Source organism: Ambystoma mexicanum, chromosome 1p (assembly GCF_040938575.1).
Source record: "Ambystoma mexicanum isolate Mex_15411 chromosome 1p, UKY_AmexF1_1, whole genome shotgun sequence".
Classification (NCBI taxonomy): Eukaryota; Metazoa; Chordata; class Amphibia; order Caudata; family Ambystomatidae; genus Ambystoma; species Ambystoma mexicanum.
Genome location: NC_090921.1, coordinates 106,513,420 through 106,537,451, shown reverse-complemented (window position 1 = coordinate 106,537,451; position 24,032 = coordinate 106,513,420). Strand labels below are relative to the sequence as shown.

Sequence of the window (24,032 nt, the reverse complement as noted above, 5' to 3'; positions counted from 1 at the left end):
AGCCCTCATCCACCTCTGAAATGAACTCCAGATGGCGGTAAGAAGGCACAGAACTGGAACCAATGCCATGCTTGACCTTGGCCAGAGCCTTTCTAGGTGGCTCCCCCGAGCCACGGGGTACCCTCATCGACACAGCCCCGAAAGGTGTCGAGTGAATTGGCGCCGGGAGAATCGGCGTCGATGACAGACGCAGCGCTGATGGCATCTATGGCGTCAACACAGGCCTCGAAGGCGGAGCCCCGAGCGCGTCCCTCGACAACCTGGGCGCCAAAGGCGTCGACGACTTCCTCGGAGGCAGGGCCTCGAGAGAGTCCGTCGACAACCTCGGCGCCACAGGCGTCGACGTCTTCCTCGAAGACTTTACAGGTTCACGCAGTCTCGAGCGCGTTGAGGACCGGGACCTGGACCTGGACCGGGCATGCCGAGAACGATTCCCCTTGTCCGAGCGGGACCTTTCCTGCGAATCGTGACGACCACCCGAGCCCGAAGGTGTGCGAGCGGCGTCCCTCGGCTGATCACAACCGACCCCACTCGGAGGTGCGGACGGACTAGTGCCCTGCGATTCAAGAATCGCCAACATTTTCTTCCCGAAGGAAGCCCATTCCTCCGGTGTCGCATGCTTGGTGGGGTAAGCGACCCGCCGACGGGCGGATTCCTCAGATGAGGACGGGGAAGGCGACCAATGACGGCGCTTCCGGGAGTGCCTCAAAGAGGCAGAGGCGTGGCGAGACCGACTCCGGGACCGAGACCCACTGGACTTCCGACAACGATGCGGAGAGTCGCCCCTCGAGTCGTCCGTTGAAAGGCCCGCAGACCTCGACTTCCGGGGGTTGGACACCTTACCTACCGATAACTTCTTGAGCTCCCGCAAGGCTTTCGACGTGAGCGACTGGCTCCCCGAGGCACCAGAGGCAGGCGCTGTGCGAGTCCGTGACCGACATCTTGGACCCACAGTGCCCGCACTTCTTAAAGCCCGGATGTGGTGTGGAAGACGAGGTAGACATCTTCACGAAGAATAACTTCACAAACGAACAGGTTCGAAGAACCGAGATGAACAGAAACTCCAAAGAGTCGAGGTGTACCGAGATTCACGAAGCGAACACGTTCGCGGAAAAAACAGAACTGAGGCTATGGGCGTCGTGCGTCCTACTTATAACATCCAGTGACGTCGGCGGAGGTCCTCGAGGACGGCGCATCGACGACATCGAAGCAGGACGCAGAAAATTTTCCGAAGCAACACAGCTGTGGCGATTACGGTCATAGATATGGAATACGTCGGAGGACCCAATCCCCTCAAAGTACATTTACGGGGCTAGGCAGTGTGAAGATAAAATCCCAAGTTCACAGAGTAAATCATACAGAAGTGGGCAAAGCACATGTCCACTGCAAAGCCTTAGGACGGCAGATAACTGAAATGAAGACTGCAGCAGTCTCCGTGCAATAGACAGTTGCCTGTAGCAGTCTGCATGCCATAGACAGTTGCCCTACACTCTACTTAGTTGCATATGAACTTTTCTGAAGCTCAGGCCTACAAGTGGAAAATAATGCCCACTTTGGGAACACTTCATTGTTGATTTAAACGGCACATGGTGACTTGGAGTCAGCAGTTTTCCTGAAGTGAATCTGGTATGGGTGCAACTCTACTACCTGAAGAGCAGACAGTTGAAGGGCTTCTAGATGGGTGGGATGCACTGTGAGATGAGGAGCATAGAAAAGGCAACTGTGATTTAATGCCACAACTGGGTAACAGTGTAGCTATGTCAAGGCATTAGAGACGGCAAGGAAAATTAACATTCCAGAATGTAAATTCTGACTGATGGGGTAACAGACAAACAAGAAACAAATCGGCTCAGGAAGGGGAGAAAAAAAAAGTCGCTTGGCATAGTGACTGGCAGAGTCCTTGAGAATGGGCGGGTTATCCTAGATTAATGAGTGAGCTGCATGTAAAACTGCCATAAGGGGAGCATGTGTTGGTGTTGGGTGGGCTTTAGGGCAGGCTTTTGCTTAGTCCAATTGTCTAGTCTTGAGGTTCAAAATTTGAGCCACTGCATGCAATTGGGTTCTGGGATAAATTCGTAGATCAGTCAGTTCAGGAGGAGCAGCTTTTGCTGTGTGCTTTGTATTGTAGTTTATTCATCCAGCGTGTATCCCAATGGCTTTACTAGAGACCAAGTGTAGGCATCAATGTCTAAAAAAAGTTTAGATTGGGTGTGTGGGGGGTGAGGGGGGTTGATATTCTTTATTTGTTGACCTTTCGCTTGAGGTGGTGTAGTGACATACTGTTTTGAATTTTAACCCATGTCTGCATAGTGAGGAATGTTTCGTTCCGTTGCAACCTTGTGATGCAGCTTAGCATCTGCATATTGGTGTATAATGAAGTTTGTGTCGCTACTCTGGTCTGAATGACCTGCAGAGAGTGAGGGCGAGTCGGAGACTGATGAGCGACACTTGAAGTACCCCACCCCATACAGTATAGGAAATGGTGACATAACCAGCGTTTTCATGTCAAGATATTACGCAGTAGTCTGTTGTGCAGTGTGCCAATTAATGGCTGAATTCAGTTTGCTGATTTTGGACTGAAATATTAGCTGAGCCCTCCCTCCAAGATTGTTTTCTACAAGATGCAAGTTTTGTGTAGCTACAACACTCTTGTTGTGCTAGAAATGAGCAGACTAATAGGTTAGGTGTTGGTTCCTGTAGGAGAGGGTAGACTTGATGGGGATTCACGTTCTTGGGCAAAGTCCCTTTGTTCCAGCGGAGCACTGGAATTTGAGCCAAAAAGGCTCTAGAAAGTCACCATCACCATGGGTGTGAAAATATCCATGGTTGGACTTTCTTCTTGGCTTTGTGTAGAGTTACAAAATCTTTCCTTCTTTTTTGGGAACTTTGGGCTGAGATAGGGTAACACGCATGGCAGTGGATCGCTTCCGATAAAGATTTTGTTTTCAAACTGTCACCAGGTAGACAACCAGAGTGAGAAGGTTAAGATAACTGTAGATTGTGTCAGCTCCCTCCCCCAAGTTACAGGACTTAGCTAAACTATGTTGTTTTGCATTGCTTGTGGTGTTTTGTTAGCTACCATATATAAGGTGATTATGCTTTAGAGATGGGAGCTACTTGACCCATGTTCGGCTAGGGTGGATGGCAGCTGCAGTCCAGAACATGTGGAGAGACAGAGGTTGCAGACCCATGTGCTGGGAAAAGTAACCAATTTAACAGGTAAAAGCGCTGAACACATGACCCAAACCCTGCACACTGCTGGTCTCGTCTCAGACTTGCTGTACACATGGCGTCATGTCTCCGATGTTAGTGTCTACCATCCCATGCAAACTCTGGAGTCGATATCGGACTTCCTCCCAAATGGAAGTCATACGAGTCTCTCAGTTTATTACACGCTCTTAGAATTTCAAGGACCCAAACATTCGAATCGACTGCACTCACAAAGCTTTTTTGAGGAAATCTGCAGCCAGTTCACCCACTGTTTATACATGCAAAATGGTTAACTCTGTGTACTCCGATTCATTTTCACCAGGGAGGTAGCATATTTGACTGAGCGGCCAACAAGATATTACTCTCCATTCCACGATACTCACCTGAGAACACCAGGCAAAGACTAAAAACAGTACATTAAAGTGAGGTTAAGGAGCAAATCAGTGTTTCTAAGTAACCATATGACTTCCGAGGAGATCATTCCAGATACAACGTATGCAGTGCTCTTCCTTCAGGAAGCAATATTTCTTTGATCCCTGAAGAATGAAGGAAGGCCACTAAAAAAAAAAAATTCTGGAAGAGTTGACAGCCTTTACCAGTTAGGGATGGTTATCGGCCCAATTAGTGCAATTCGGTACCTACTGATTAAGTAAATGTTGATATAGCACACAATATAACACTATATTAATTTAACAAAGCATACAGATCAATGTAATATCGCACAGAGAAGACCATCATTACAAAGCTCCAAGCAGCAGGGATCAACATTGAAGCCCTTACCCGATTCATCATCCAGCGATGGGTCCCCCTTTAATTCCCCAGAGGACTGCGAATCCATGCCGTGGTATAACACCTGTTGGTCCTCATCACTATCCCCGTCAAATGTCACCTTCTCCAGCTCAGTGTATTGAGGATACAGGGAGGATAGCTCCCCAGATTCATCCTCCTCAGTCATCAGAGATCCCAGAAGACTTGTGTGTGGTGACCTGCTGGTGCTCTCGCCTGTGTGGTTCATAAGACCATGCAAATGGTTGGATTCTGTGGCCACATAGCTTCTGTAGACGTATTCAGTCATTGGCGTGGAATTACTTCTGCGATACACATATCCAGACGGGAGTGTGTCCGAGCTAGGGCCCGGCAATGGGCTGCAGTTTACGACTGAAAGCTGGTGCGGTGGACTCGAATTGGTGCATGACTGCCCTCGTGAGCCAAGGCCCGCCTGCAAGTGCACCAGAGTTGGATCGTCCACAGCACTTGTCCTGCACAGTGGAGGCTCACAGCCCTCCCGGGTGCCAAGGCAGTTCTTCTTTGGGGGGCAAAGATTAGTACCCAGTTCGTCTGCCTCAGAGCCAGGGGACAGGGAGACAGAAGATCGGACCCGCTTAGAGCAGCTGCTCCTCCGGCGGCTACGACCTCCATTCCTTCCCCAGATCTTCCAGTGGAATGTGAGAGCAGATTTTTTTGAATGGTAGAGCATTTGGAAAGCAAGCCATGCTTTCCGGCTTTTCTTAATAGCCCTCCTGCGCAACGATTTGCCAGGAACTCCCTCCCCTCTCTCAAACACATGTGGGGGGCTGCCATTTACATTCAGAGATCCACAAACCACATTATTCACACAGGGCCATCGTCCCTGGGTACTCCCTTGTACACCTGCATTGTGTTTGGTTTTAAATGCACAGCTGACCCCTAGGTCGGAATTGTTCCAGCCAGACATCATGGGCAAGTCCCAACTGTCTTCTTCATCCTCCACACTCCCCGAGGTGTTAGAGTTCCCAGCACGTAGCTGCTTTTGGAGCCGAATTTTATGGCCCGGCTCTGGCTGGACGCATCCACTCCGTTTCATCACTTTCTGGAAACCTGGGGGACCTTTGGCCAAGGGGACCTCTGGATCCAGTCCTCGTGCCAGCCGCAATTTATCCCTTCGGCCTAAGATGTCTACTTTACGGACGGCATAGAGCTTAGTGTCCCGGAAACCAGCAAGTCTAGAGAATCTCCTCCCTTGCATATTCTCTCTCATTGTGACAATCTGCGTGTGGGAAGAAAAAAAAACAAATTGGCAAATTACAGACAACTGAACGAGAAGTCAATTTCCAAGGTTTGTTCGTGGTTGATGCAAAGCTCCCTCAAATATCTGCACAAATATGCTTCCTTGGAGTCATCCTAATCCGAAACACCCGCCACCCAAAACTGACCAACAACTAGCTTGTCAATGCTGTGCAATAAGGACTAACACAGAGCCCCAACAAGTAGAGTATCCAGTATAAGCAACAGCATCCTTCATTGGGAGCGCAGTGGCCTCTATCATGAGCAGAGACAATTAACAGGGCATTACGCTAACTGGCAAGCAAAGAGATTTACCAAGGGCAAAGAATTCTCACCAGTGCACATAATGCCAATTCAGAAAAACAGGGAGGTTAAGCAGAGCTCCGGGGAAACCATCCTTTGATTTCAGTTACACAAATCCTTTCTGTAGCTAAATTAATCTAGTAACCTACAACACCAGATTGCATAATCGCATGCTGCACTAAACAATGTCACTCTGGACACATCAAAATTAACCACCACATGGGTAACTCTGTGACATTTGTGCCGGGACATGTTTAGATAGGCTTGAACACTCCCAGGGCTTGGGCATGCAATTGGTTTAAGAGGGTGGCAGTCTTTAGCCCTCCCTTGATCCAATTGATGCAAGAGATTTAGAGAAATCATGCTTGACTGCAGGTGGGAAACACCTGCGGATGGGAGGCAGTGCTATTTCCACAACGGCAGGAAAACATTCTGGGTTATCAGGGGTAAATTAAAGCTACTAGCCAGACAATATTTCACTTCCCCCTCACCCCCCTCCCCCAATTCTCCACATAGAACACCATTTCTCTCTCGCCAAGAGATAATTGGTTCCACGTCTAAAATTGACCTTGAAGGCTTCATCCAAACCAAAAATGGGTGTGAAATAACATTGAGGGGCGGGGTGAGGGAGATAAACCCCCCCCCCCCCGAACCGCCATTGAAGCCACCTCCTCCACACACCTTCATCCAAACCAAAAATGGGTGTGAAATAACATTGAGGGGCGGGGTGAGGGAGATAAACCCCCCCCCCCCCGAACCGCCATTGAAGCCACCTCCTCCACACACCTTCTCCAAACCAAAAATGGGTGTGAAATAACATTGAGGGGCGGGGTGAGGGAGATAACCCCCCCCCCCGAACCGCCATTGAAGCCACCTCCTCCACACACCTACCTGTTCCCCTTTTAGTGTCACAGAGAAAGGGCCAATCAGCCCCTGAACATGCTTCAGTATGGTGTGGGGCTGGGCTAGGCCCGGCTGAGCTTTGGAATGCAGTCTTTTTTTGCCCAAAATCAACAGAGTGTGGGGCTAAAGACTGTATATAGAGTTAATTATCATACACGTATGGCAAGTACACATTTTGTGGCCTGGCGTTAGGGTTTCACTTTGCTTGTGGCATAGTTATGGTATTGAACACAGATTACTCTTCTGTATTAATCCATCAATGATTGAATACGATTAATACTTACCAAATATCTAGGGAGAATCAATCGCTTTTTCACAGACAACCTAGAAACCTTCAACCAGACAATCCATTTCTCTGCTGACCAACAATGGAGGCCAAACCCTTGAAGCGGTCTTCAATGCCACAATCATATCCACACTGCCTCCATGCCTCCTAACGGTATCAGGCAATATCCCCTTAAATAATGTCGCCATATATATATATGTCGCCGGGAAACGCCATAGGCAACATTTAAGGGGATGATTTATGGGGTAAATGGGAGAGAGCATTGCAGGGGTGCCCCCGGTCCCTTTAAAAAAATGTGGGGGTTGTAGGGGTGTCCCCCGCAAGTTCCATGGGATAATATTGCTGCATAAAAACGGCACCATTTGTGTATGGCGACATTTTTGCAGGGATTTTATCCCATGGAACCCTCCAAACATGAACAGATCACTCGGCAATCTTCGGCTCCATACGGCTTTCAACCGCAGCCCAAGCCCACTCCACTCCACTCCACTCCACTCCACTCCACTCCACTCCACTCCACTCCACTCCACTCCACTCCACTCCACTCCACTCCACTCCACTCCACTCCACTCCACTCCACTCCACTCTGGAACAAAGCGGTTACCACCCAGGATCTAGACAACTCTCTCCTCAACTCACTCCCAGCATTCTCCCTCCAAGTCCTCTCCCAACAAACTCTTCGACCACTGCCTCTCCAGGGCCCTCAGGCCCCTCACCCCAACAAAACGGCCCTCTCAGAGATCAGGCCCCACACACAGGTGGTACACAAACATACACAAATCGCTAAAAACCCTCAAGTACTGTCTGGAACAGACCTGGCGAACCAACCAAACCGCTCAAAACAAAAACGCCCTAGCAAGACTGACAAGGGCATACAGATTGGAAATCATAAAAACCAAGAAAGCATTTGATAGGAACAGAATCTTGAACTGTGGCAACCAGAGTAAGAAACTGCATAAAAATCTCTGAATTCAATTCTCCAGGTTGCTCTACCCCGACTCGACCCAACTCCCAATTCCTATGCAATGCCTTACCAGAACATTTCCACAACATCGCTATCTGCCATCATCTCTAAAATAGAAATAATGCCTTCGCCCATTCCTCCTTCAAACGCCTGCCCGATACAAACCTTTACCTTTTTCGCATCAATCTCACACCAGGAGTTCCTCTCGCTCCTAGCACAAAGCCGCCCATCAGGTTTCCGTTGAAGACCCTTACCCACCCACCCTCAAAAACATCCTAGCTTCAACCTGTACAGGCAGAATCGCACGCTCAATCCTTAACCACTCCCAAACATCGGGAATTGTCCGAGAAGCCTTAAAAAGCTCCTACAGAAAACCACTTCTCAAAAAAAAACCTATGCTCGACCCACTCCTTCCCCAGAACTACTGGCCCATTCCCAACACCCGCTTCAAAGCTAAACTGAAACTCATGGACTGCACCGCATACAAGCAACTCAGCCATTTCACTGTAGCAAACAAAATCCCTGACTCGGCCCAATCTGGCTTCAGACTTCTCGAAGGAACAGAGCCCTCCCTATTTTCCGTTTGTGATGACCTAAAAAGAACAGCGGACGCTGAAGGATGCACTGTACTCATTCTCCTTGACCACTCTCCCGCCTTTAATACCATTGACCAAACCCTTCTCCTAGACAGGCTACACTCTTTAGGAATCATATACCATGCCCTCACATCCCTAAACGCCCTCAAATCGTGCTCCTAAACCCTTTCACTTTTACATTCCGATCAGTAAAGAAGGGAATTCCACACGGAGCTTTCTCATCTCCTCTTGAAGATATATCTGAACCCTCTCCCCCGCACTCACAATCTCACCTGCTACAACTAGTTAAACGATATCCAGATCATCCTTAAAATACCCAAATCAATGGGCTCCATCCACCCAGATCTGTCATGCCTCTCGGATATGGACTACTGGATCATGACCAACCACCTCATCCTCAACCCTGAGAAAACGGAAATCCTAGCATGTGGGGAAAATTGTGCTCTTTCCAAAATCTATTCCCTGTCCTCACTCCCTATGGCTCCGCCTGAACTCCCCCCGCCCCTCATTCCCCTCCCGTTCCCTGGCAAACTTCACCTCGGTGAAAAACCTTCGGTGCACACTGGACACGGATTATCCCTCTGCCAACACATCAACTCAGTAGCCAGAACCTGTGTCTTCCATCTACGCATCCTCAGCTGATCTTCATATACCGCACCCATCCTCACCGTTTCTCTGCCATTATCTCCATCACACTCTCCCGCTTAGACTATGCATCCTGCCTTTGTCTAGACGCACCTATGGTCCAGCTAAGGAAACTGCAAAGCATCCAAGATGCTGCTGCCAGCCTCATCACTGGCCTCCCTCCCAGAAAATACATCAGCCCTACACTAATAGTCCTCCTTTAGCTCCCTAATGGTCGACGAGCTACCTTAAAAGACATGTGCATCACTCACTGGGTCATCTACAACACCAGTCCGCAATTCCTCAAAGACAAACTTCCTACCAACCCTCCAGGACACTTAGATCCGGCACAGCATCTCTTCCAATCCCCCCCCCCGTTCCAACAGCACCAGACTGGACAGATCCTCCTTCTCCGTCCAAGCTCAGATCATCTGGAACTCTTTGCCCCTCTACATCCGCAATGTTGACAATCACCTGGCAGAAAGACACTCAAAACTTGGCTCTGTCCTTCCTCCTCTTGAAATCTATTGGCGCTCAATGCTGTGATGATACGTGCACAGAAGCACTGGCCCAAACCTGACAACACACTAACCCCCACACCCCCAAACCTTGACAGATGCCTTCAGCATTCACAGCGGCATACAGACGCGGACATCCCATCTTCATTAATATATAAATTATGTTTGGCAAATAAATCAGTTGGTCTAGATCCTTCTTACAACTAGGAGTTATCTTTAGTGTGTTCTAGAAGAACAAGTTACTTTCTTACCTGGTAACGTTCTTTCGATGGAATGGTCAGGCGACGTATTCCATATCTGACAGTAATCACCACAGCTGTGCTGCTTCCGAAAATCTTTCTGCGCCCTGCGTCGATGACGTCGATACGCTGTCCTTGAGGGCCTCCGTCGAGCCGACGTCACCGGATGTTATAAGTAGGACGCACGACGCCCGTAGCCTCAGTTATAGTTTTTTCCAAGAACGTGTGGCACCAATCTTCTGCCAGTATGACCACAGAAAGCCTTGTGGAAACGTAAGATGCAATCGCATAAGAAATTCTGTAACGGGGAAGGCAGGGAGGGAGCGATATGGAAGTCGTCGGACCATCCCATCGAAAGAACATTACCAGGTAAGAGAGTAACTGGTTCACCGAGGGGATTGGGTCCTCCGACGTTTTCCATATCTATGACAGATTCCCAAAGCAGTACCAATGCAAGGAGGTGGGAAAAGAATTTAGAAAACAGAAATTTAGAATGCCCAATCAAATTGTGGAGTAAAGGACCGCCTTGCCAAAGGCCAGATCCAGCCCACGCATGGAATCGAGGGAGTAGTGAAAAAGTATGGACTGAAGCCCAGGTGGCTGCATCACGGATGTTACGAATAGGAACACCCCTCCATAGGGCAGTAGAGGCAGCCATAGCCCTAGTAGAATGGGCCCACAAGCCGACCGGTGGGTCCTTACCAGCCAAGCGGTAACACTCAGAAATAGCCAGAATAATTCAGCGAGACAAAGTCGGTTTCGTCACAGCTTGTCCCAAACGCCTTCCAGCATAACCAATGTAGAGTTGATCGTCCACTCTGACCCGGGACATGCATGAAATATAAAAGCTTAACGCTCTCCTAGGATCAAGCCTATGGAGCCTCTCCTCTTCCTTACCAGGATGTGGAGGAGGATAAAACGCCGGAAGAACAACCTTCTGGCCTAAATGAAATTCCGACACCACCTTCGGAAGAAAGGAAAGACGAACTCCAAGGACAACCCTGTCCTTATGAAACACAGTGAAGGGCGGCTTAACTGAAAGTGCCTGTAACTCACTCACTCACTCTGCGAGCGGAAGTGACCGCAACCAAAAATACAGTTTTAAGAGTTAACCGTCTCAAAGGGCATGAATGCAAAGACTCAAACGGAGCACCCATCAGAAACTTGAGAACAAGGTTCAAATCCCAACCGGGCACCTGGAAAGGAGACGGAGGGAACACATTAGTGAGCCCTTTCAGAAACTGAGAAATGAAAGGAATTTTAAAATAGGAACACTCTTCAGACGAGCGCTTAAATATGGACAGCGCCGCCAGGTAACCTTTAACAGTACCCACTTGCAAGCCCCTGTGGGCCAAAGAAAGCAAAAAAGACAGAACCATGGTAATGTCACATGCAAAAGGATCCACATTCTTAACCCCTGCACCAGTCGCAGAACTTACGGCAACGGTACAGGGACTTTGTTGCTGGCCGTCGGGCCGAGAGCAACACCTCCATCACGTCTTCAGGGAGGTCCCAATCCTTATACCTCAACCTTTCAGAAACCAAGCGTGAAGGTTGAGGGATCTGACCTCTGGATGGAGAACCTGACCCCCCACCCCTCCCGCGAGAGCAGATCGTCTCGGTAGGGAAGACGACGTGGAGGGCAGATGGACAAGTCGAGAAGGTCCGGGTACCACGTCCTCCGGGCCCACACCGGAGCAATGAGGATCATCCGGGAACCGAACCTCTGCAGTACTTGCGGGTTGACAGGGACTGGAGGAAACACGTACAGCAGTGGGAATGACCACTCCACCACGAACGTGTCTCCTAAGGCTCCTTTTTGAGGAAATTCCCGCGAGCAGAACCTCTCTCACTTCCGGTTGACACTGGAGGGGAAGAGATCCACTTGAGGGGTCCCCCAAAGGGCGAAGATCTTGAAGCAGCCTCGAAAGGAGTCGAGGGTGGAGCCCCGAGCGTGTCCTTCGACAGCCTGGGCGCCGAGGTCTTCTTCGAAGACCTCACAGGCTCCGACGGTCTCGAGGGCATCGAGGACCGGGACCTGAAACGGACATGTCTAGAGCGACCATCCTTGTCTGACCGGGACCTCGAAGGTGCCCGGTGATCGCGACGACCGCTCAAGCCCGAAGGTCACGGCCGGAGCAGAGCCCTGCAAATGAAAAATCACCAACATCTCCTGCCGGAATGAATCCCATTCCGCAGGAGTGGAGTGCTTGTTGGGACAAGCCACCCACTGACGGGCGGAGTCCTCGGACGAGGACGGCGAAGGCGACCGATGCCGGCGCTTCCGTGCGTGCCTCGAAGAGGCAGAGGAATGGCGGGACCTACTCTCGGACCGAGACCCCCCCCCCCCCGGACTTACGCCGACGATGCGTAGAGTCGCCCCTCGAATCGTCAGTCGAAAGCCCAGTGGATCTCGACTTCCAGGGCTTGGCTACCTTACCTACAGAAAGCTTCTTACGCTCCTGCAAGGCCTTCGATGTAAGCGACTGGCAGTCTACACAATCATCCGTGTCGTGGTCCTCACCGAGGCACCAGAGGCAGGTGTTGTGCGAATCCGTTAACGACATCTTGGACCCACAGTCCCGACACGCCTTAAAACCCGGCCGCGGGGTGAAGAAGACGAAGACATCATGGAAATCTTCACAATGAACAGGTTCGAAGAAAGAACAGAACTCGGAAGAGCCGAGGTGCGCCGAGATCTCCGAAGCGAACACGTTCGCGGAAAAAACGGAACTGAGGCTAAGGGCATCGTGCGTCCTACTTATAACATCCGGTGACGTCGGCTCGGAGGTCCTTCAGGACAGCGTATCGACATCATCGGCGCAGGACGCCAAAAGATTTTCCGAAGCAGCACAGCTGTGGTGATTACGGTCATAGATGTGGAATACGTTGGAGGACCCAATCCCCTCGAATTATATTTACCAATTTATTTGAGGAGGATGTTTGGGTGCTAGGGTCTGTGCTGCGGTTACAAATAGGTTCAACCTTCGTTTATGGCCATATGCTAAGCACAATTGCTACATTACATGGAAAGTTCACAACAAGAGGGATCACTCAAGCTAAAGCTTCATCTAGCAGATAACCCATCGCCCTTTTGTGTCTCCCCCATTTCACCTTTAAACTGACTTGGCACCCCCAGATTACTGATTCCTTGCCAGTATGGGAAACTTTTTTCACTTTCTCAAACAATTGTCTTGTGATCATCATACACCCCTCCTCCTTCCATCCACTGTACCCCTTCTATTTGTTTCATTCCTTTCATAATGTTGCTCGTCTTTCCCTTCAAATATTCCCTTTTTATTTATGTGCACTGCCTGGCTTACCATTGGCAGGGTCAAAATGCAGTAATATTGTACTATAAAGGAACACTATGGTGCGAATGTGCCCAGTACAAAAAAGGCATGTTCAATAATAAGTTGCAGCAGCTGTAAGGAACTCATGGTGGCAACAGTAAAGACAGGCATAAGTGATCACAGTTCAAGAGTGTTTATTAAACTGTAAATGCAGGGTGCAAAAATGCCTAATCTAAAACTAAATCTAAGATGGGAGCCAGCGTCGTCCATCAAATGAAAAATAGGGCAGTCTCTGTGGTGGTGTGTCAAAATAAAAGGGCCTATACTAAGAAAAACCTACTGCCAATTCCTTACTACTAATTATACAAAGAGTACGGGATAAGGGATCAACACAGAACAATAAAGAAAGAAGTGTTTACAAATAATAGTCCGGATGTGATTGCCAGGTGTCTCCATTCCCCAGGTGTTCAGCACGGGATAAGGTGGGACCTTGGAGCACAGCCCATGCTCAAGCTTTCTCAGCACGAGCCGACAGTTCCGTTCCAGCTATCGGGTTCTTTGATGGTTGAGTCACTTTTCAATAAAAAGTCTCTTGCATTCGAGAGCCTGATGTATTCAATTCGAAGGCATGATGTATTCAACAGCAAATTAACAAACAGTTCCTTTGCAGAAAGACTTTGGGTGAGGACTTTTCACCACTGGATCTCCCTCGACCGGGCTCGGACCCACTTGACAAGGGGGACCATTCACTTCCCCTAGTCTTCCAATGCTTCTTATTTTCACGGGTCTTAAAGAAACAGTTCAGGCTTCGCCCCAGATTGTCGACTTGACTCTGCCGGGTGCACCCTCGTCAACTTCTACAGATCGTTCACTATGGTATTCACACTTCACCCAGTCTCATTAGTATCCCTCTGCCAGGTTCACTCTTGCCAACTTTTATCAAACAGTTCATGTACTAGTTTTCACAATGTGGTATTCATTTCCCTTTCTTCCACAGTCATTGGTCGGTCAAAGACTTTCGACGGTACAGAGGATTTTTACAAGGCCCGCTACATGACCACTTTGACCTCTCTTCCCCTCTTCTCTCTTCCTAGGGCATTCTGGTTACGGTAGTGTGTTATCATCGGGTAATCGCCCAGAGTTTCCTGCCTGAGCACCCTCACCTTTGCTACAGGGTTTCACCCTTTTTTCTCAATAGTTGCTTTCAAAGTTCAAATCAGCTCGTGCCATTTTTCGTTCAACGCAGTTCGGTTTCTTATCAAATCTCTCCTCAACTCACTGGCTGTGATGAACTGCTCGGCTTTCTTCTCCTTCGAGTCAAGATTGGTACCACCGAGACAAGCGTGTCTCCCCGGCTTGGTTATCAGCGGAGGAGGGTCTTGCCTACTACTGACATCTGCTGCAACACACGCTGGCCTTTGTTCGCGGTCTTATGTTTAGGATTGCGGAGGTTTCTCGGGCCTGGATCAGAAAAGGCAAGGTCACATCTCTCTCCGTCACCCTCTCGGTATTCGCTGTCTTTCGCCTCCTCTTGAACTGCTGTGCTGAGTTAGCCTTTATGTTGTGCAGTCTGCCTTGCTCGTATTGTGCTCTCTTGCTCCCCCTTTTATCCCTGTGGGGAACGGAAAAGGCCATCAGGTGTGTGTGATTTTGGTCAATTGCCTGACTGTGCATGGCCCTTGATTTGGGACATGTCAGGTAAACAGGTTTGGACTTCGTCCGTTGTCTTCCATGGGGTGTGAGAGTGTGTGCCAGAAAAGGGAAGGGTTAGAGTATCTGAGTACCCTACATGGTAAAATGGGAATAAAGTATTATAAGACTGGTGTTGGTTGGTTAACTCGGAAGGATGAGATGGATAGGGTTTGTGAATCATTTGGGATTATGATCGTGAAAGGAGCAGGGGAATGGTAGTGTTTTGTAAATGCCATTCGAGAGTTCTGAAAAGGACAATAGGGGGATGGGTTTGGTAGGGTTTTGTTAAGGTTGATTGGGTGTCCGGGAAAAAATAAATCATAGGGACGTGGAGAAGAATGGTTGGAGTATTCGGGGAAGTAACAGAAAAACAAGCGTTCTGGGAGGTTGGATTTTATTAAGGGAGCTTCTTTGGTTGGAAGGGAGGTGGATGCAGAATAACCCCGAAGGGCTTCAGGGACTTTGTCCCTGGTAGAATACTGCGTCTCTCCTGGGATATTCCTCCAAGCTTAACCCCGGGCTCCCCTACTCAGGTGATCCTCCCTCGCTCGTCCGTCCGTCCGTCCCCAGGGTTGGGATCCGAGAGTGCCAGCCGTTACCTGGCCACCTGAATAAGGGATTCTTGAGGTCTACCTGGGTATGGGTACTGAGCCTTACTTGTTCCCTGATGAGTCTATATGGCTCAACCCAGCTTTGAAAACACAAGGAAAAGTCCCATTTTGGCCAGGGTGGTTTTTAACAGGAATACAATACTTGAAGGATCTGACTGAAAGTGACAAATGGATGTCGTTTGCACAATTGAACTGTTTATTGAATATGACTGATTGTACCTATGTAGAATATAGGAGATTGAAGAGCATTATAGCTGCAGGCATGGACGTATCTCAATTGGCAGCTGGAGATGTAGCTTGGTCAGCTTTACAGACTTGCAAAAGTGCGTCTCATCCTGCTGCGTCTATGTATGGAGTCTTGAAGGCTTGTCGAAAAGGGGACCCGAGGTTGCCAACCATCTGGTTGGAAGAACTAGGGGGAAGATATTGACCTGAATTGTTGGCAGCAAATCTGTGGTAATACACGCCTAGTGAGTATTGACTGGGGCCTAAGAGCATTGCAAACAAAGCTCCTTTTTAGATCTTACTGGACGCCCGTACGATTATTCAAAAGAAACATTCTGGAGAACGAACAATGTTGGAAGTGTAAACACGCAAGGGGCACCCTCTGCCATTTGAAGACATTTTGGGAGGGGGTCTGCAAAAGGCTCGATGTATATGGCAGTGTGTGTGCGTGTGTGTTACAGTCAGTATATTTCTATTATTTGATGATTTCATTGCCAATGTTTTATGATCTGCTACATTCACTCATGTATAGACCATGGATCTCATAGCCACTGTGACATGTACAGTTTTTGTTAATTCATGCTTCTAAAAGTTAATAGTGCTTGTGACCGCTGTCCATAAAAAATGTTCTGACTCTCCTTCCACCTTTTTTCTCCTCTCCCTTGACTTCATTGGTTAGATTTTATTAGTTAATTTATTATTGCTATTGTCTAGTTATATTGTATACTTCATTTATGCACCTCGGTTGGATATTTGACTGTTATTGTGTTATCTTGTCTGGTTATGCTGTAAAAAAAAAAAATGTTTAACATCCTCAACGTTTCTTACACAGCCCATCTGTATTCCAAATGCAGCATGGTTGAGCATTATTACATCAAATTAGTTCTGAACTGGAATGGCCATATCCAGTTGTACAAAGCCCTACTTCTGCATTCCAGAAAACAGCAGCTTGACATTTCACTCCTGGCAGCAATGTCCATCATACCCCACTAAATTACGTATGGTTGCTTAACCCATCCCGCCCAGAAGGTCCGGGTACCAGGTTCACATGGCCCAATCTGGGGAAATAAAGATCATATGGCCTCCGAACAGTCTCAACCTCCCGATTACTTGAGGAATGCCGAGGATCGGTGGAAACCCCCAATCCACCATAAACACGTCTCCTAGAGCTCCTCTCGGAGGAAATTCACTTGAGCAGTACCTTTTGCACTTCCGGTTGTGAACAGGTCTAGTTGAGGGGTTGCCCAAAGGGTGAAGATCTCTTGAAGGACTTCCTGGGCTAGCCCTCATTCGTGGGAGACTGTGCTCTGTCTGCTCAGAGTATATGCCGTCCTATTCTCCTCCCGGCTAGGTCAACTGCCGATAAGCAGATTCCCTCAATTGCCCAGTAACAGAGCTGTATTGCCTTTCTGCACAGTAGTAGTGACCATAAGCCTCCTCTTTCGTTGAGTTAATGCATGGCCACTGTGTTGTCCGTCATTATCAGGACATTTCTTTCCCCTGACAAAGGGCAGGAAGGACTTCAGCGCTAGTCTGATTGCCCTCGGCTCTAAAAGATTGATGTGTAGTTTGGACTCCGATAGAGACCAACGACCTCTAACTGTCAATCCGTTATGAGGCGTCCATCACTACTGTAATCTCTGGCTATGGTTGCCAAAAGGGTTCTCCCATCAGAATATTGTCCTCGCAGGCCCACCCACAAAAGATCCTGTGAGACCCTGGTTGGAATCTGAAGTTAGGCCAAATCTTTCCAGAGAACTGGGAACATTGTCTTCTTAGAGCCCATTGAAGGGTTCTCTGTCGAGTTCTGGGTTCCCCACAGATGACTCTGACCTCAGGTGAAGTTCCAGCAACTTCTTTAAGTTCCAGTGCATTGTAATAATCATATAAGGTCAAGTACATCTGGGTTCAGGGCAACATACACCTGCATCCTCCCAGGTAGGCTTACATCTCTCAACTGACCAACATAGAACCCTTTAATCATACATCAACATTCTCACAACTCAGATTCTGCGTCATTCACTTAGCATTCTGCTCCTTCTGCACAAGCAACAAAGAAACCTAATCACTACATATCTCCCTTCCTAACACACAACAGACACACCAGCCAAACATCACATACACGAAACACAATGCATCCACACACTCCAATTCCATGCGCATACAGCCCTACAGCTAGAACTAACTACATGCAGAACCTGAGAGCATCCCAAATAGAAATGGTACCACCAACTACAATGCCCCTCCCCTTTTCTACCAAGTAAGAGAAAGACACTACCATTGTAAGTGGTGCAATTTTCTATCTATACCTCAGGAAAATCAATAATCTCTCCTCTATCACACAACACACAACCCATGCTAACTCACACCACATCACTAACCTAGCTCCAAACTAATTCACTCACTGAATCACACACCAATGAACAAGGCTGGTTATTCCAAACACCCGAGTAACAACAAAACAACCCGTGCACAACAATTTCCTATGCTGCCAACCCCAATTTGTCACCTGTATTCAAATGGTCCACCTGACAAACCTCAACCACTGAATGAGTAAGCATCAAAACACATCCCACAAAACTAGAAACATCACAGTCACCTAAACAACCACATCTACTCTAATCCCCGCAGCCACTAAAACTAACAGCAAGATGTGCACCGCACACTAAAAAAAACCAGGCTGGATGGTCCGAGCGTCCGGGTAAAACACCCATTGAACACAACCAGTGTGATATTGCTACCCCTTATTCGTTACCTGTGTTCCTCAAAACAACCTAACACCACTGCTGCGAGTAATCATTTACACTACACTCCAATTCATACAAGCACACAACTATAGAATCGCCAAAATATTAAATACCTAGTACACCACAATTACTCACACATGCATATCCCCACACTGCCCTCTCAAAACAGCGTTACCAAATATTAACCTCACTGCCAAATTATTTCTACACTTTAAAATTCTTAACATTTTTAAAAAGTTATTTGGTTCTCCTACAATGGTACATATGCTCTATAAAAATAGGCACAAAAAATAAAAACACTTCCCCAAAACTTATGCATAATAGTCCTTTCAACAATACCACCTGTAGAAAAATATTAGTGCAGATAAACTCTTCCACAACCTATTTTGAAATTTGGACCAAACCACTTCACTTTAAAGTCCATCTGTGGAAACAAATATTAGTCAAATGCATTACTACAACGTTTCCTATTCTTAAAAGAAAATGGCCAACCTGAAAAAGAAAAATGTGTTAGTACAGCAAACACATATTATCCATTAAACAACATTGCTATACTTATTTCCAATCTACCATGGAATTCACATAAAATCGTATTTCAACCTGTATTGTGCTAAGAGGCTACGACAGTCGCACTTCTTGCATTCACCCTCTCCCTCAGCTACACACAGGGATGTCTAAATCAAAAACAAGCCTCACATGACATCTATCACCAGTTAACTTTCTTTGTTATACCACAATATACAAAATCTCAAAGGCAAAGAAAACAAAACATTCAGTTTCTTGCTCCTGCTGTCCACGTCTTTTAATAACAATACCTTCGGGGACACGGCCCCACCCACGTGTCCACCCCTTGAACTCAAAGTACCTCTGAAATATCAATTTCGGCAATTTGCATCTGTTGCTTCTTCAACTCCTTGAAATAAAAGGCAACAGTGGGCAGAGACACGGCAGCAAACAAGCACCTCAAGACCTCCAGGAGACACTCCCAAAAAAACGCTCACCGCTAGACAGCATCATCCAGCTCATGGATCCTGTGAACCCTTCAGGTACAGCTTTTTCTAATTGCCAGCAAAATCTCATTTGGACTGGTTCCAAGCCCCTCCAATGTTGTACCATGGGCTCCAAGCCCATCCAAGCACTGCAGTGTTGACTTGGGCACTATCCCCCTCCAGCAATGCCATGGGCTCCAAGCCCCCAAGTGTATTCACGGGCTACAAGTCGCTTAGGTGCAGGTACAGGCTCCAAACCCCCTCAAACGCTGGAATGGCCCCAAGGACCCACCTCTGCTCCAGGCACTTTGCACATTAGCCATCAATCTTCCATTTAACATCTAGGCGCAGCGTAAGTTCCCAACCTCTTCTGATGCTACTGCCTTGGGCACCAAGCCCTCCATGCTGCAGCCTGGGTTACTACACTACTTATACCTCAGCCCTTTCTCAGTCTCTTCATTTCCTCTGTGCTTGACCTCTCTAACTACTTACAGACCAGCTGCCCCCTGGCTTTGGCGCATCTCCTTATTTTCTGCACCTGTGCCCCTTGCGCTGGGCCCTTCTGCGCCTACAGCATTAAGCGCTCACCCTACCTGGGAGGGTCTTCTTCTTGGGTTGGGGGGGGAGGTGTATGTGCCATCTTCAATGCTGTCCCCCCCAGCACAGCCTGCATCCTCGTCGCCAATGTAGAGTTCTGGGTTCCCCACAGATGACTCTGACCTCAGGTGAAGTTCCAGCAACTTCTTTAAGTTCCAGTACATTGTGATAATCATATAAGGTCAAGTACATCTGGGTTCAGGGCAACATACACCTGCATCCTCCCAGGTAGGCTTACATCTCTCAACTGACCAACATAGAACCCTTGAATCATACATCAACATTCTCACAACCCATATTCTGTGTCACTCACTTAGCATTCTGCTCCTTCTGCACAAGCAACAAAGAAAGCTAATCACTACAATCGCATTCTCAGGCGGGCTTCTGGCACCAGAAAAATGCAGGATGCCAGGCGGCCAAGCAACCTCAAGAAATAGAAGGCTGGAAGATTCTGGGCACTCTGAAATGTCATAACCATCAGAATAATGTATTGAGCCCTCACCTTGGGTGGCAAGCCCTTTCCCAAGGATGCGTTTAGTACAGCTCCGATGTACTGGAGCTGTTGGGTAGGTGTCATCTGTGACTTCTTGTAATTGAGGGAGAAGCCCAGTCTGTGATGGGAGTGGCAGGTGACAGACGATCCAGAGCTGGCTCGGGAGAACGCACCTTGATCAGCCAATCGTCGAGGTAGGGATAGACATGAACCCCCCCCCCCCTCCTGAGATACGCTGCCACCACCATCAGTTTGGTGAAGACCCTTGGGGCAGAGGTCAACTGGAATGGCATGACTCGAAACTGATCGTGCGAGCCGCCAACGGCAAACCTCAGGTATTTTCCGTGCTTCAGATGGATTGGCACATGAAAATAAGCATCCTGAATGTCCAATGACACCAACCAATCTTGTAACTGGAGGTCCTGAAGGATATGAGAAAGTGTGACCATCTTGAATGTGTCCTTCCTGAGGAGCTTGTTCAAGTATCTCAAGTCCAGGTTGGGTCTCAGTCCCCAGTCTTTCGAGGGCATCCAAAAATATGGGGAATACCAGCCCTTTTTCCTCTGCGTCCTGTACTGGTTCTATAGCACCATACTCTAGCAGGGTTAATATTTCCTGCACAAGGAGCGGATCTGGAATCCTCAGTGTTTCCCCGGTGGATTGGTGTGAGGCTGCGATATGAATGGAGGGCAGTAAGCTTGGGCTATTGTCTCCAGAACCTAAGGATCTGAAGTAATGGCTCGCCATTCTGCGAGATGCTGAGCCAGTCTGCCCCCCACCAGTGATTCGTGACGCAAGCTCTCAAAGTGGTTTTGAAGTAGTTGTTGCAGCTGCTGATGGCAAGGAAGCTGCAGCTGGCTTTGCACTTTTACCTCTTCCACCACGAGGGATTTTCCTTTGGCCTCTTTGACTGGCCATTCCTCTCGCCTTTCCAAATGAGGAGTAGCGATAGGATCACCCCCCCCCCACCATGACTGTCCTGACAAACGAAAAGGCTGAGGTTGCCCAACAGCAGCCCCTAAAGATTTGGCAGCCGCCTTTGGAGGTCTGCACCTCTCACCAGCCTTGTTGCCAAAAAGGGGAGACCTTTCAAATGGCATGTTTAGAAGACAGGTTTGCACATGCGGTGCAAAAATGGACTTCTGCAACCACACAAATCTGCGCATTACAGTGCTTGTAGCCATGGACCTGCTGATGCGGTCAACAGTGTGCAATCTAGATGGAAGGGACTTGCGCATGGCTTCTTTGCCACCCTTAACGATAGCTAAAAAACCGTCCCTTTCCTCCCCCCCTATGGAATGTGCTTCGCCGCCATGGATATGCACTCCCACAGAGTGTATGAAAACTTAGCTAAGGCACATGCAGCGTTAGCCGACTTCAAGGCCATACTCCCAGCTGAAAATAACTTCTGCGCCCATCCATCCAGACGCTTGTCCTATCTGGAGGGATGGTAGGGTACGCTGCCTTATTGGATGTAGCCGTGGCTGCCTGGACCACCAGATTCTCGGAAATGGGGTGCTTGGACAGATAGCTGAGGTCGCTACAGGAAGGGTAGTATTTTTTGCGAGGGAGGTATCCACCACAGGAATGGTGTCCGGGGACTCCCCATTTCTTGGCCACCCTATTTTGTAAAGCCACATGGAAAGGTAAAAGCGGGTCTGTAGGTGGACTTTGGTTCAGAATATCTGTTAGGGCACCTTGGACAAACTGTACTGGAGGTCTAGCCCAGCCTAGGTATTGCACTACCCTGGACATTAGGTGACAATACAAAGTCAGCATGCTCTCCTGGCTCTGACCTACCAAACTCCATTTCAGGCAATGTATCAACACCACTGGCACTAGGAAGAGTGTCAACAAGGTCTCTCATCTTGCTCTCTTACGAAATAAAGAATTCTGGTACATTTGGCCCAAAGGGGCATCCTCTGGATCAGACCTTTCTTCTTCAATTTTTGAAGAAGGGTATTTAAAATACTCCCTTTTTAGCAAAGGGGTATAGAATTATTTAGGAACACTCATAGGTGTTGTAGGCTTTAGACAAGACTTTGGTTTGGTACCCTTATCAGTCTGATCATGATCTGGAGGCTCTGCTGAAACCACCAGTGTTTTTGGTGTCAATGGTTTTGGCGTGGACAGTGGCATGAATAGTAATGGCACCGATGGTTTGGATTCGACAGCCCCCTTGAAGATTTCGTCTTCGAGGGTTTTGCAGGTTTCGACGGCGTCTAGGACCTCGAACACTCGTCACATCTCGCGCATGCTACTTATATCACCTGATTAGTCGCCCTTGACGGAGGTCTTCGAGGGACATTGACGCACAGCGCCCTCTGCCGATAATGTTTTCCGAAGCTGGACATGATTATCAAAGAGAAGGAATACATTGCAGGACACAATCCAATCGAAATGCTATTATGCTAAGCAGCCAGCATCCTCAATTCCGGGTATGCACATCATTCTAAAATTGTCTCCACACAACCCATTCCCACCCACACCAACGACAATCTGACCCGCGCCCCCACTTTATAATGTATAAGGAAAGGAGCACATTTTGTACTACTTACATACAACAGCAAAAGCTTCAGTTGCAACTACTGCACTGCCACAACAGTAAATGAAATAAATAAGCCACACATTATCTGTGGTCAGCCCCGCCGCCTTCAAATAACATAACCCTGGTGCTCTAGTGGTACACATCGACATTTATTATCTAGTCACCCAGTATAGGAAATCAAGATATGGTGGAGTGTCTATAGGATTTGTGGAAAAAGGTATAGGTGGGTTTGGTAACTGGTTGGATAATTGTATAATAGCCCTTAAGGTATTTATTTATTTGCATTTGTTTAGCGCACAGGCAAGCCCAAAGGGCATTGTGGCGCTTGTTACGGATATGAAAATGACTTGTTGTACATACATTGAAGTCATTACTTAGTTGCAAGAGAAGAGTAGTAGCTACAGGAGAGGAAGAGAGGAGAGGAGGAGGAGGAGAGAATAAACGACATGAAGGTAGGGGAATTAGTTAAACAAGGTGGTTTTCAGTTTTTTTCGGAAGGCAGTGAGAGGTTTCTGCTCTGAGCGTGCTAGGTAGTGCATTCCATAGCTTAGGGGCAATGTAAGGGAAACGTATTCCCTTACAGACATCTGATGCTTCCTCAGGCCAAGATGGAGGAATTGGAATCTTGGGGAGAGGACTCCAGCTTCTAGGTATTCTAAACTGCCTTTCATCACTGAACTTGAAGCAGGAACATTACTTTAAACAGAGCTCCTGTGAAAAGGACAATTTTACAAGAAAACTAAGGAAGGAGTCCAGTCTTACAGGAGGTTTTGAGTTAGAAGGAGCAAATCAAGAGGCAATACTGGCGCCAGAGCAAAAGTATTTGAAAGGTTAATTAAACGTGAGCACTCTTAGACTGTAGAGAAGATAAGCAGTTAATCCTCAAGTGATGTTTAAATAGCTCTGCAAATAGTTGCAGCTCTAATACTGAAAGTGGTATAGTCGCCTTAGAAAAAGCAGTTCCTTGAATGTTTCGTTTGGTAAAAGCCGAGCTTAGTGTACGTTTTTAAAGGATCAAACTAAATAAAAAGAGATTCAAGCTATATTACTAGTTGTTAGTTTAATGATTAGGGCAGCACACACAGTCAAGGCGATGTAGGCGATGTAGAAGACTCCTGTCAGAAGGTGCTTCCTGAACTAGTAATGGTGGT

At 47.9% G+C, this 24,032-nt stretch overlaps 1 protein-coding gene across 3 annotated transcripts in view; it reads right to left on the bottom strand.

Annotated features, from left to right (window-relative positions):
* Nucleotides 1-24,032, bottom strand: part of SENP3 (SUMO specific peptidase 3) — a 407,541-nt gene that overhangs the window by 226,764 nt on the left and 156,745 nt on the right. For all 3 annotated transcript variants that reach the window (XM_069644338.1, XM_069644347.1, XM_069644357.1), the window contains exon 2: nt 3,991-5,236. In XM_069644338.1, coding sequence (XP_069500439.1) covers nt 3,991-5,236 — 1,246 coding nt within the window. The remainder of the gene's footprint in view (nt 1-3,990; nt 5,237-24,032) is intronic.